Genomic DNA, 14,159 nt, shown 5'->3' with positions numbered 1-14,159 from the left:
TCAGGGAATTTAATAAATTGGCATTGACAACTCTGATTATGTAAACAAATTCAGTTTGTTAGGTTTTTATGTAAATTGAAAATTAATATATTCAATGTTTAGGCAAAAGTCGAATACCTCGAATATTGTTTTACCAGATCATAAGAGACCCAATCTTCTAATCCCCTCAGTTACACAACATGATCTTGGATCCTTGAGTTCTCGTTCCTGCGCAGCTGACTTTCTATCCTTTCAATTCTTGTAATAAATCCAGTTTTCTTCATTCGTGATAAGAGATTACAAAATACTTGCTTGTCTGTAATTAAAATAGCAATTATACATTCAAAATCATTATACCCACATTCCCTAATTTCTGAAATATTTGATAGCAGTATTCATCGAAATCAACACTGAAATATTTACCTCCAAATATTCAACAATGAAATCTATCAACTATATCAACTGTTTCCTCTCTCGGCAAATCAAAGGATACATTAGCTGAGCTGATTCATGCTCGCTATACATATTTATCTTTAATGGTTCTGTCTATGTGTATGTCACTGGACTCAGATTTTGATGAACTGTTTGCCTATGTTTATGTGGATTCTAGAATGATTTAGATTCACGATCGAACCCGGTAGGAGGCGCCACTTACAGGTTTTTATCATACCACGACACAATAAATACATAATAATTGGATGTTATAGTGACAACCTTATAGTATTTGTTTTATTGGCAAAATAAATTAATTCATCCAAATAAAAAGCCTGCATAGATACAGATAATACATAGTAAAATACCAATGAGTTTAACTAAAGCAATACAAATGGTTCTTGATCCCTAAAAATATTTAATTTATAATTGAAAATGAAAATGATTTCAGGGGATATCCATGCCTCCATCATATAGGACACAAAGTGCAAAATACTAATTAAGATCAAATGGTTTCCTTAAAATTACAAGAATTATTTTAATTTTATTCATCATAGAGGAGCTTGGTTGGCGCAGTGGTAAGGGCGACAGAACAGTCCTCCTACTGTTGAGATAATCGCGGGTTCGAATCCTGCTGGGGCATAGCCATAAATTTATGTTTGTAATTGTTTAAAATTTGTGATTATCCTTAGGCAAGAGTGCAAAATCCGACAAAAAAATTATCCCAGTCACGCCAGGAACCAGGCTGGGAAAGACCGGACGTCTTCTGGGATTATTTCCAAGTTGGTCACCTGCCCGTCGACAGGCTTAATGCCGCGGACCATGATCCGGAGAAGAACAAATATTTTAAAAAAAATTAATTTCACCACCATCACTGTCAATTTATGTTACTATATTTAATAAGGTTAATAAATATATATTACAAAATTAATTTATATTTCTGGCTAATTAAACTGTCTATAATAACAAATTAATTTATACTTTGCATAAAGTGTTATAAATATGTCTTTGTTTGTTATAGAGATCTCAGATAACACTATACTCAAGAATGTGGGAGTTTATGAACTCAAGAAAACATGTATTTGTCAAATCCTATGATGAAGGAATTAGAAGAGTTCGACAATCCAAAGGTAATTATTATATTATAATTATGTTTTACATTAATTAATAATAATTAATAATTCATCATGACAACTTGCCATTTCAAATGGTTGGTTATTTAAATTAAATAAGAACATTATATCAATACATAAAATTATGATCGATATATTTTAATTAAATAATTTTCAGGGAAATACGCTCTACTAATTGAATCGCCTAAGAACGACTACACTAATGAACGTGAACCTTGTGACACGATGAAAGTGGGACGAAACTTTGACGCCAAAGGTTTCGGAGTAGCTACACCACTAGGATCAGCTTTAAGGTATCACATATACCATGTAACATTTCCTTTAATTACTACATCATTATTCTATTATGTATGACCTTTTTCATAATTAACCTTATGAAGAGTAAAAAATTTATTTTTACATATTGAATAATAATTATCAATAGATATAATTTATAATCCACATTTTTTAATTTTATTTTAAGACTAAACTGCATGTAACGTAGAGAAACTAATAGGTCAATTGAAAAGACCCCGGCGTGACACATAGATGGCACTACTAAAATTAGATCCATATGTTTTTCGGTTAGTCCCAACACTCAAAAGATGCGTGTATAAATTTGACAACAGTCGGATCATTTGTTTTTGAATTATAGCACTTTGAGTGAGGCAACTTTTGTTATCGTGAAAAAAAATTGATAAAAAGGTATTTCGCGTGTTGATAAAATATTGCTTTTTGAAGGGAAAAAATACAGTAAAAGCAAAAACTTGGCTTGATGCAGACTTTCCGAAAACTGGCCCATCATTTCACTCCGAAGTTCAATCGACAGTCATCGGAGTGGACTGCATACGATCAACCCGCTCCAAAACGTGGGCAAACGCAACAGTCACCTGGCAAGGTCATGGCGTCTGTATTTTGGGACGCGGAATAATTTTGGGAATAATTTTCATTGACTACCTTGAAAAAGGAAGGACCATCAATAGCGACTATTACATAGCGTTGTTGGATCGTTTGAAGGACGAAATCGCCGAAAAACGGCCGCATTTGAGAAAAAGAAAGTGCTGCTTCACCAAGACAAAACACCCTGTCACAAGTGAAAACGATGGCAAAAATCCATGAATTGGGCTGCGAATTGCTTCCTCATCAAGCGAATTCTCCAGATCTGGCCCTCAGAGACTATTTCCTGTTTTGAGATCTCAAAAGAATGCTCGCTGGGAAGAAATTTTCGTGGAATGAAGAGGTGATCGCCTAAACTGAGGCCTATTTTGAAGCAAAGGACAAATCGTACTACAAAAATGGTATCGAAAAGTTGGAGGGTCGCTATAAACAGTATATCACCCTTGAAGGGAATTATGTGGAATAAAAAAAACTAATATTGCCAAAAAAATATGTTTTACTATAGTAGGCCGGGCACTTTTCAATTGACCCGTTATGCTCAAATATATATTAGTGTACACACAATGATTTCCCAATGAATCGCCAATATAAGACTTTCAAGTTTCTGATGTTGAATTTTGGCATAGATTTGATATTTACAGGGTTCATATCTCCAATTAGAAAAAAAATAGTATAAAGCAAAGAAGATATACATATCTATGGCTTAACTAACGACACCTAATTGAAAAGTTATTATATCTATAAATATGTCTCTACTTAGATAATGATAAAAAATACGATATTTCAGAGATGCTGTGAATTTAGCAGTTTTGAGCCTAAAAGAAGACGGCGAACTAACAAAATTGAAGAACAAATGGTGGTATGATCGAACGGAGTGCCTAAAAGATAAACAGGTAAGATCATAAACAGTTCTTTTTAAAATTTACTAGAGAGTTTTAATACATCAAAAATAAGTTAACTAAAAAAAAGTTTAAGTAAGTTTAACTGAATTTATTATAATATTTATTTTAAATCATTTTAACTCGACTTCTCCCAATTTTCTTCCCCATAATCTTTACAAATTATTAATGGTTTATATTAAAAATTAAAATAATTTGCTTGTCATACTTAAATTAAAATACAAGTAACCTTCAACTATACTACATTTAAAATGAACAAATCAATTTCTATTCATATTTTTCACTTCACCAACTAAATTGTCTCATTTTCATGAGCTTCTGTAAAGATTCAATGTTGAGGCATTTTCTAATTGGTTTCTAATCATGTCCATCCTCATTACCATTACCTTACTATTCTTACTCTTCTGAAATGTCCACTGTTGTTCTCGGGGATTATGTTTTTCCATTGTTTCGATATTACCCACGTCGAGTGTCAGAATTGATCCATAAATCCTTTTACATATGTCTATTTTTAACTGACTACAAAAAAGGAGGAGGTTCTATGATTGAACATTCGACTTTTTTATTTCTTTGTGACTGTTTTTAATTGATTGTGAATGAATATTTATTTAGTCCTTAAATTGAACAGACGTTATTGTTGAAAAATATATATTAATTAAAATATACAATACAAGCATCTGTTGACAATATTGAAAATAGGAATTTATACCATTAACCAACTTCAAAGATTGAGGAGGTTCTATGTTCGGCTGTATATTTTTTATCTTAACGTATCTTCGCCGATTCTCCATCAATTAAGGACCGACTTTCAAAATTCTCTTTATATTCGAAAGAGTGCATTTCTGAGGTGCTCCCATTGGAACCAAGTAACGATCAGATGGGGGAAAGGGGGTAAATCGAGGGAAACTCTCAAATTAAAAAAAAAAGAAAGTACAAAGTTTTCATCTATTTTTTATCAAAAATAATCAGATTTTTGGCTATAATGTTATTACTGGGCTGTGACGGAAAATTGGTGGATGTGACGGAAAATCGGAAGTTGTTCAGTGTAAAAGCCATTATTTGCTTTTAAGCATACAACTATAGCTTATGAGAAGCCGTAGAGATATTGTAGGCAACTGCTTCTACGGTGTTACGGCCAGAGTTCAGCTCACACGCGGAGGACAAAACTCTTTAATGTTGTTCTAGTTTGGTTAGAATATTTCTCAAATCTCTTATGCTAGATAGCGGACTCCAGGGCCTGAATTCGTTATTTTCACTTATTGTTTTTCATTCCTATTTTTCCTTATACGGGCCGCACCTTTACACAGTCTACCCATTCTGACAGTTAAAATACCTGCGTAATTTATTGAGAAAATATATAACACTAAAAAGATAAAAATAAAATATTTTAATAGAAAAATTCAACCGACTTCAAAAAATAAATAAGGAACTCACTAAAAGGTAAAAAATAATCAAGCTTAGATTTTTAACTCAAGAAAAATATTTAAAAATAAAATATGCATTATAATCGTTGTAGTAACAAAATAAAAATGAACAAAAACCTAGATAGGTTTTATATTCTACACGTATTTTATATTGTACTATACATACACACAACTTAACTTAATATATACCTAAACCTATTTATCTATATACAATACATTTTAGCTACTAGCAACTGATCAGATCTGAGACCAAATAATACAAAAATAATAATATAATTTTGTGACATATATAAAAAAATTACGAACAAATCAAATCTAATTTGTTGCTCGTACCGACTTCAAAGTGATTAGTTGGTAGTAGTTAAAATAGAATTGTAATTAGATACATAGGTTTAGGTAAGTATAGAAGATGACAAAAGAGGCCCTTGAAGATTCTAGGACCAAAATTATCCTTGCTGTGAATCGTTAGAGTTAAAATCTATCTGTGAGCAGCGATGGAAATATCCATAGCGGGAGATTTGTGAATCTGGAGACGTTAAGTTTATCTGTATTAAGGTTGATCATCTTTATAACCTTAAGTAATTGGTCTTTGAAATATCGTGCCCTACATGTCGGTGTAATGGGTCTCCTAATGGACAGATTTATTATTTTGTTGCTTGTTGGTATGGAGCAAAATCTGTAGTCTGCTCTAAGAATTAGCTTCAACCATCTATATTTAAGCGGTTCAATACCAGCAAGACATTGTAGGCACCTTATTATATATACCTCTTCTGGGTAGCCCCATCACTATATTTTCCGTTTGGTTTTTGTTCATCATTCCATATTCTCGTAGTAATGTGATACTATCTACTTAGTTGTTATCAGTTTTCTATGACAAAACTAATTACGAACAATATTGAGCATCTAAAGAGTTATTTTATTGTATATAATTATTATAGCACTTCTATTTGTCCTCTATATTTTTTGAATTATTATTATCATTCAATCACCTACTCATCTCCTCCAAGCTAATGATTGTGGCTCTCCACACACTGTCGAATGTTTTTTTTAAATCATCTGCTTTCAAGACATCTGTTTATTTGGTTCGTGAATATATGGTCTTGTTTATAAGACCTTCCGCTCTACGATTCTATTAAAATATTATGGTTTGTGGCTATTTGGAGTTGCATATTTATAATTGACTGACTGAAACATTTAAGCATAAAAATGGCATATTCTCCACAAAAATATTTAATAAATGACACTTTTTAAACAGCAACTCTTTTGAGACCGTTTCCTTTCTTGACATAGTATGTAAAACGGAAAGAACTCCTTGCAAATAAGATCACTTTAAATTTAAAATAAATAACATGAAATATAGAAAGTAAACCCAATAAATAAAATAATATTCAATATCAAATTAATCATGTTTCAAACAAACAACCAAAACGAAAGAACAAATAAATATAATAACAGTCGGTTTTCGGACGTCTGCAAATGCGTCCATAGCGCGGTCATTATTTATAATGTACAACATTAGTACGGATTCTCGCATGCAGGGGGAATGATTATAGAGGAGGGGACTTGTAAACGGTAACAGAATCCCGTTCATGAGGAACGGCTATTTCGTGAGCAGCGGGTGCACCTTAACCAACACGATAAATCCGGAATTTTCCAGCCCAAAAGTAACAGACACGGTTTCGACGCCCGGAAAGCGGAAAATTGGAATTAAATCGGGAATCGGCGGGACTCGGAAACGTTTGCCAAGTGCCAGAGACGACGTGCCCTATGGAAAAGATTGAACCTGAGATATATCTGGGACCGTATACATTTTGTTTAGTACGTAAACAAACGGAATGTAAAAGTAATGTAAAACTATTTGACGTAGAATTATCGCAATAAAAATATTTTTATTTATATTGAACTAGTTGCTCGACTCGGTTTCGTAAGGGTATACTGATGAAGGATATAAGACTAAATCGTTCGATTAAATCATGACAATTTTCAATGAAACTAGTGTGACTAGATTCGTTTAATGATCCTGTGGTTGAAACAAGAAAACAATTTAAAATGTAGTCATTTTTCTTTCATAATAGAGTACAGGGAATTAGGGATGCAGAAAAAATATCGATATTTTTCGTTTCAAAAAATATAGATAAAATATTTATTTTTAAATATTTACTAATATTTCACTACTTTTATTTCTTCTTAAAAATATCGATATATATTTATATAAAATATCGATATTTTTTATACTTATTGCAAAATAATACAAAGAAATAGTATTTCTATATTTTTTCGGTGGCAAACACCCAACGGAGAATAACTTAAAAATGATGACAATGTTAATATTACTAAAACTTGTTTTGACAGTATTTTCAATATAAGATCAGAAATAAATTTGGCATATTAATATTAACTACAGTAACAAATGTCTGTATGTTAAAATACATGCAAACTATCTCAAGAACTAACACTCAAAAATCTTTTTTAAATACATTTAACTAAATTTAGTTTCCATTAAGTTAAAATAAACAACAAAGTACTAATAAGTCTATATTACTACACCACTGAATATTACAACAAACGTATCATGATTTTAACGCATTTTTAGTTTAATATTTTTATTTCACAAACATGGAATATTAGATAATTTTATAATAATTAAAAAAATTGTGCACAAAAAGGTACTTTACTTTTTATAATATCGAATATTATACTTACTACAAGAACAATTGATTTCTCAAAACTTAGATCTATAAAGTATAAGTAACTATAATGATTGAAAAAGGAGGAGGTTCAAAGAATAAATTCTCATATGTTATTGAATTAATCGTTAAACATTTTAATATTTATCAATGCTTTAAAATGTTTACACAACTACTGTTGATAATTCATAATTTCTTCTTTTTATCCCGTGTTCCGTTTATGCAAATTATGTAGTAAGTTTCATTTTAGCTCATATTTTCATTACTTCATTTATATATTCATAGATAGGTACTATCTTTTATCCAAATTTCTCACCTAAAATATATATTACAAAAACAATAAATGCACCTGACCGATTAAAATAATTTCTATATCTACATTTGTAAATAAATTTGCATCGTTCATTACTTATTTATTCCTTTATTCGATCTTTAACAGAGTAGATGTTCAGATTTCAAACATCATTTTATGCAATATTCTGAAATCAGTACAGGTAGCTCATCTTTATTTTGCCTCCTACGGCTTTTGCTGATCTATTGCTTTCTAGTTTACCTGGTGTCCCACATGAGGACTAAAAATCCACCAACAAATGAGAAATTAAGAATAAATTGTCATATATTACTGAATTAATCGTTAAACATTTTAATATTTATCAATGCTTTAAAATGTTTACACAACTACTGTTGATAATTCATAATTTCTTCTTTTTATCCCGTGTTCCGTTTATGCAAATTATGTAGTAAGTTTCATTTTAGCTCATATTTTCATTACTTCATTTATATATTCATAGATAGGTACTATCTTTTATCCAAATTTCTCACCTAAAATATATATTACAAAAACAATAAATGCACCTGACCGATTAAAATAATTTCTATATCTACATTTGTAAATAAATTTGCATCGTTCATTACTTATTTATTCCTTTATTCGATCTTTAACAGAGTAGATGTTCAGATTTCAAACATCATTTTATGCAATATTCTGAAATCAGTACAGGTAGCTCATCTTTATTTTGCCTCCTACGGCTTTTGCTGATCTATTGCTTTCTAGTTTACCTGGTGTCCCACATGAGGACTAAAAATCCACCAACAAATGAGAAATTAAGAATAAATTGTCATATATTACTGAATTAATCGTTAAACATTTTAATATTTATCAATGCTTTAAAATGTTTACACAACTACTGTTGATAATTCATAATTTCTTCTTTTTATCCCGTGTTCCGTTTATGCAAATTATGTAGTAAGTTTCATTTTAGCTCATATTTTCATTACTTCATTTATATATTCATAGATAGGTACTATCTTTTATCCAAATTTCTCACCTAAAATATATATTACAAAAACAATAAATACACCTGAGTGATTAAAATAATTTCTATACCTACATTTGTAGATAAATTTGCATCGTTCTTTACTTATTTATTCCTTTATTCGATCATTAACAGAGTAGATGTTCAGATTTCAAACATCATTTTATGCAATATTCTGAAATCAGTACAGGTAGCTCATCTTTAATTTGCCTCCTACGGCTTTTGATCATCTATGGCTTTCTAGTTTACCTGGTGTCCCACATGAGGACTAAAAATCCACCAACAAATGAGAAATTAAAACATTCATTTAACTCTTCGCGCAGAATTTAGCCTGCAGCATTTAGTTACGGCTTACGAGGTGCTTTTACTAATAAAACCTGAATTGTATTAGAAGTTAATATCAATAAAAGTTTTGTTTATATATTCTGTGTCACTAATCTGAAGGCTATTCCTGCTTTGTAATGCAACGTACAAAAAAAATTTAAGGCCTAAAAATTCTTCTAAAATCCTAAACATATATATATTTTAAAATAATTGAAAGAGAGACATATCTAGTCTACTTTTCTTGTCATTAACTGTTTTCTGAATATCTCTCTCATATCGTCCTCTTGCCTCTCTAACTCGTACGTTTTGATATTCCATGTCCACGTCTCTGATTATCTATTATCAAATTTCGAATATCCATTTTTACAATTATGCCCTAACGAGTCTCTTGTTTGGTTTATCTTGTCATCTTTCTTTTTAGTTGCCTGTATTCCTAATTTCCTCTTAACTTTACTTAATTTTTTTGTCTTCATTCTTCATGATCAGTTGATTTTAATATTTTCACAATTTTCCGTCTTCATGACTAATTCGTAAAGATATACATTGCATCTCGATTTCCTTCCACCCATATAATCGTCATCTTAGTAGCTCTATCTCACCGTTCATTCTCCCATTTTCCTCCCTATTACTTTCTAGCTTTTCACTATATTTTTCCCGTTGTACCTAAGCCCTGTTGTATTTAAGGTTTGAAAGTATTAATAGCCAAGACTATACTTTAATTTAATTCTATTTCCCATAATTGAGTTTCTTTTATCTAAAAATATACAAAAAAAAGGTATACAGGAATTTACATATAACGTAACAAATATATACTGAAGAAGAAATAATTAAATAGATAAGCACATAAGGGACAAATCTCCATATTTTTATGCTCAAAATAAATTAATGTTTTAATCTCGACAGAAACTATTTAATCAAAAGGAAATCACGCTTCGTCGTTTGGAATCGACACGATAATACATAATATATCAAATTTCTAATATCAGTAACGTTACAACCGGGTCCAAGTTGTATCAGAGACAAATATAGCCGCTGCATACATATTAGAATCCCAATATGCGACTGTTCATTCCGCCCCAGCAACTTTTGGCAGCATTTCCAGTGCTCCGGATAGCGTATCACCGGTTGCAATATTGCAGCTTGTTACGATTCAGTCGAGATTTTCGCTTAACAAATAAAAGCAAATTGTTTTCCTTTGAAACATTCTTGAAATGCCTGAAAATAATATTGACTTATTCTTTTCCAGTTTGTTGTAAAGACATATAATATATTTTAATACACAATTTTACAGAACGTGTGATAATATATAAGGTCAATAAATATTATTATACATAGTGAAGATTCAACTGCTTTTATTGATATATTGTTACTAGTAGGTGTAACATACAAGATTGCCAACTAATATACAATTTACTTTCACTATAACTTGAAAACTAAGTATATATTTAGGAGAATCAACACTTCGGTTTTCTCTCTTTAATAGATTTCGTTGAACTGCAACCTCATTGGTCGGATTATTCCAATTTATTTTTATTATTATCATTAACTTCTTACGAAGATATAGATTTCCTAAGTGACAGTCGATACGTGAAGGTTTGCATTTTAAATAATAAATTCTGTAGTATCTGGGGATGGTACATTACCACACCTGTTGGAATATCTGAAAATTAAGTATTTTATTCATGTAGCCTTCGCGAAACTGGATTCCATAGGTACATATTTCAGCAGTTATACTTACCACAGAATGGACACACACCTACAAATAAACAATATTGCGACATGTGTCCGAAGCTTTAACACTGATAGTATCTCAAATATTAAAAAAATATATTGGAGGGCTTTTAAAACTAAAGAAACCTACCCGAAAGAAATTACTAATTTAACCTGTAAGTCGTGGAATTAATTGAATTCTTAACATAAAGAGGGACCATACATGACGTCACAGTAGTTCCCTATCACCACCGCCCGAGAACCCTAAATAACTCGGGCCCCCGGGGGCGTCACTCCCCGCACTCAGATCTGAGCCCCGTGAGATGGCTAAAATTTTGTTCTCTAATAAACAGCTGTCTATTTTCATTATAATCAATCAAATAGCGTTGATATCAATTTCATTAAAATACTTAATACAAATACAAGCTATTTTATAGTAGAGCTAATATTTCTATATTTTCAAGTATTTCATAACAGATATATTCAAATTTGTTTCGTTAATTAACTCTTTCATAGTTTTGAGATTATGAGTATCGCCCATATCAATGGACCATCCTGTAAATTGGTCCACGTTCATTATGTTCTCATTGGACGAAATGAGCAACCAGAGATTTCTAACAAGTATGCTATTACAGCAATATTTTCTAAAATCCTTAAGGCATTTACTATAATATTTCACTTACTTTCCTTACTAGCCGGAATCTTAGTTGTTAAGAGTCGGTTCTAGGCTTTCATTTCGATTTTCATAGTGTGAAAGAGAAACAGACGTCTAATAGTAAAGGAACTTCTTACGAAATTTAGATTATAAAATAGATAATATTATTAAAAGGCCGAATAACCGAAATTCGGTTAAACCAGGGTTCTGATTATAAAAACCAGGATACATTGTTCCACATCTATGGATTTGGCTCATGCGCATATTGGCTCCATTCAATTTTAAAACACAGAATAATCCGAGTTTGGAGCATGCGTATACACAGCTTTATTTACTTATTTTTTATCATGATTATTAGATGTAATGTCGAATATATTAAGCAAGTAAATAGGTTCAGGAAGTAAATAAAAATGGAAATAAAACATTTTATTTACAACAATACTGAATAAAACGAAATAATAAAAATGTAATTGTATTTTCATTGATATTAGATAATTAGGGTGTTGTTAACAGTTTTACAATTTGTTTATTTGATCCAGGTCTACTTTTGTTAGCAAATTTAATTAGTTCAAAGTATCACTATACACTGTTCCCATATCTTAGCAAAATACTGTCTAATTTCTTCTTCTCTGAATTTCAGATTCCTCGACTTTTACTCTCAACAAATTCTAGCTACATCTTAGCTATAAAATAAAATTTAAATAATTACTAAAATATACTATGTGTAAAATAAATTATTATCAGTTACTACAGTCTTTGCTACTATTCTTAATGGACAAACCTCATTAATGACTTGACTACTTGCAACATGATTCTTGTTGTAACTTTTTTCTCTGTTCTTGTTCAATTAAATATAGGCATATATTGATACGCATTTTAGGTCGTTGAAAATACTGCGTTATAAATTTGGCAGCTAAAATTCCCACTATAAATAAAATTGATGCTGTTTGGATTTTATAACTTTTAAAAATTAAACTTACATTCTGGACTTACCCTTGTTCTTCCAAATTTTAAAACAATGTATGTTAGATCACCAAGAATAAAACAACAATTTAATCATTATTACTATAGAATTATTAATGTAAAACAAAATCTAAATATTCTAGATTTTTTTGTTGTTTTGATCGGATCGACAGTACGCAAAGAAAAATCCGTATCGATCTAGTCCAAAAGAATGGACCGCCATTAGAAAGGAAGACGATATAGTTTCATATAGTTTATTCTTTTCTGTAGTTTATACTATGCAGGAGAGTGTGCATGCATCAAATCCGGAGTTGTTGTGGTGCATACAGGGAGGCAAAAATATCTTAATTATCTTACCTTATTAGTTATCTTATTAGTTACTTTGTTATTATGTTATCAACAATACTATATTAAATTTTCAAAATTCAATTGTTGAGTACAAATAAGTACACCTCTTTAAACCAAAGGTATTTCGATCACTTTTGCAAAATGATTTGATCTTATTTCTGCTAACAAAACCACTAATACTACCATCCATTTCTAAAGGGAATTTAACTTAAACAACCTCCTCAAACCTTTACACTTTTGTTCGGTTGCCAACTAAGAGATCTCTGTGGAATTGCAGAAGAAGATCAGCGTGGAATTTAAAGAACGAACATTACTTTGATAGAACGTTTATTTACTTTATATTACCCGCTAGAATGTATTATTATCAGCGATATCTATTGTTGAAAATGTAACGTGTCAATGGAAAGTATTAAATTGGAAGGTATTGACTTTTCTCTACCTTGATTTCTCCATTTCCATTTCGTATTATTTAGTTATTCATAATATACAAACTCTAATCATAGGACTCTCAAATGATGAGGACGATGGAAAATATTTGAATAAATGTGCATTGTACCAACTTTACTCAATAAATTTGCAGTGAAAAATAATCAGAATACATGCAACCACCTAATACTTTTTCATATTAGAGAGAATATATCCATTTAATAATAGTATTATGTAATAAATATAAAAGTAATTTAATCCCAATGTCACTTTGTATATATTATTATATATCTTCATTACCATTTACCTGTAACAAAGGATTTCTCAATGCATAACTTAATCTAAAATATGCGACGATCTAAAATAATGAAAATAATAAATTAATAGTACCCTTATTTAGGTTATATTAAGTACATTTGAAAATGTACCGACAATACCTCGCTATTTTATCTCACGTAGTGGTACATTTTAGCGAGGCTGAGAACGAAACTTACTGGTCTCTTTACGAGTTTAAAAACTAATCAGAATGCATAATAGCTGTTCCGGGAATAAGACTAGCGCGGTGCATTTCAAGACGATAAATCTGAAATTTACTGGAGAAAAGAAGCGGCCCAAACATCGACGACAAGGAAGCGGAAAATTGGGATTGCAGTTAAGATATTGGGCACACCGCCTTTATCTCGAAAAGCTGGAAACCCTGCCAACGCTTGGTTAAGCGTAAAGATTTAGTTGATCTATTTTGTGGTTTCTGGGTTTAGTTGGTTAGGCAACGATATGTCACTGGAAATTAATGTATTTCAATAACTTATAACCTACTAACTGAATAAGCGTACCATATGATATAACATCTAGCGTTATCTATCATATATTAGACATGGTATCTATCAATTAAATTGGTATGTAATTTGGTACAATTGGTAATCCACTACTAAGCCCTTTAAAAGTTGTTCTCTTTTTATTGCTAAAAATCTAATTTATAATAAATAA

At 30.7% G+C, this 14,159-nt stretch overlaps 1 protein-coding gene across 2 annotated transcripts in view; it reads left to right on the top strand.

The window, feature by feature from the left end:
- The window catches only part of LOC143204096 (glutamate receptor 1), a 102,036-nt gene that overhangs the window by 43,024 nt on the left and 44,853 nt on the right, over window positions 1-14,159 (top strand). For both annotated transcript variants that reach the window (XM_076416556.1, XM_076416555.1), the window contains exons 14-16: window positions 1,433-1,541; window positions 1,702-1,837; window positions 3,208-3,313. In XM_076416556.1, coding sequence (XP_076272671.1) covers window positions 1,433-1,541; window positions 1,702-1,837; window positions 3,208-3,313 — 351 coding nt within the window. The remainder of the gene's footprint in view (window positions 1-1,432; window positions 1,542-1,701; window positions 1,838-3,207; window positions 3,314-14,159) is intronic.

This window comes from Rhynchophorus ferrugineus, unplaced genomic scaffold, assembly GCF_030347505.1.
Source record: "Rhynchophorus ferrugineus isolate W39M unplaced genomic scaffold, kcgeb_rfMv2 rfM10, whole genome shotgun sequence".
NCBI lineage: Eukaryota > Metazoa > Arthropoda > Insecta > Coleoptera > Curculionidae > Rhynchophorus > Rhynchophorus ferrugineus.
This window is presented reverse-complemented; position numbering and strand designations above follow the sequence as displayed.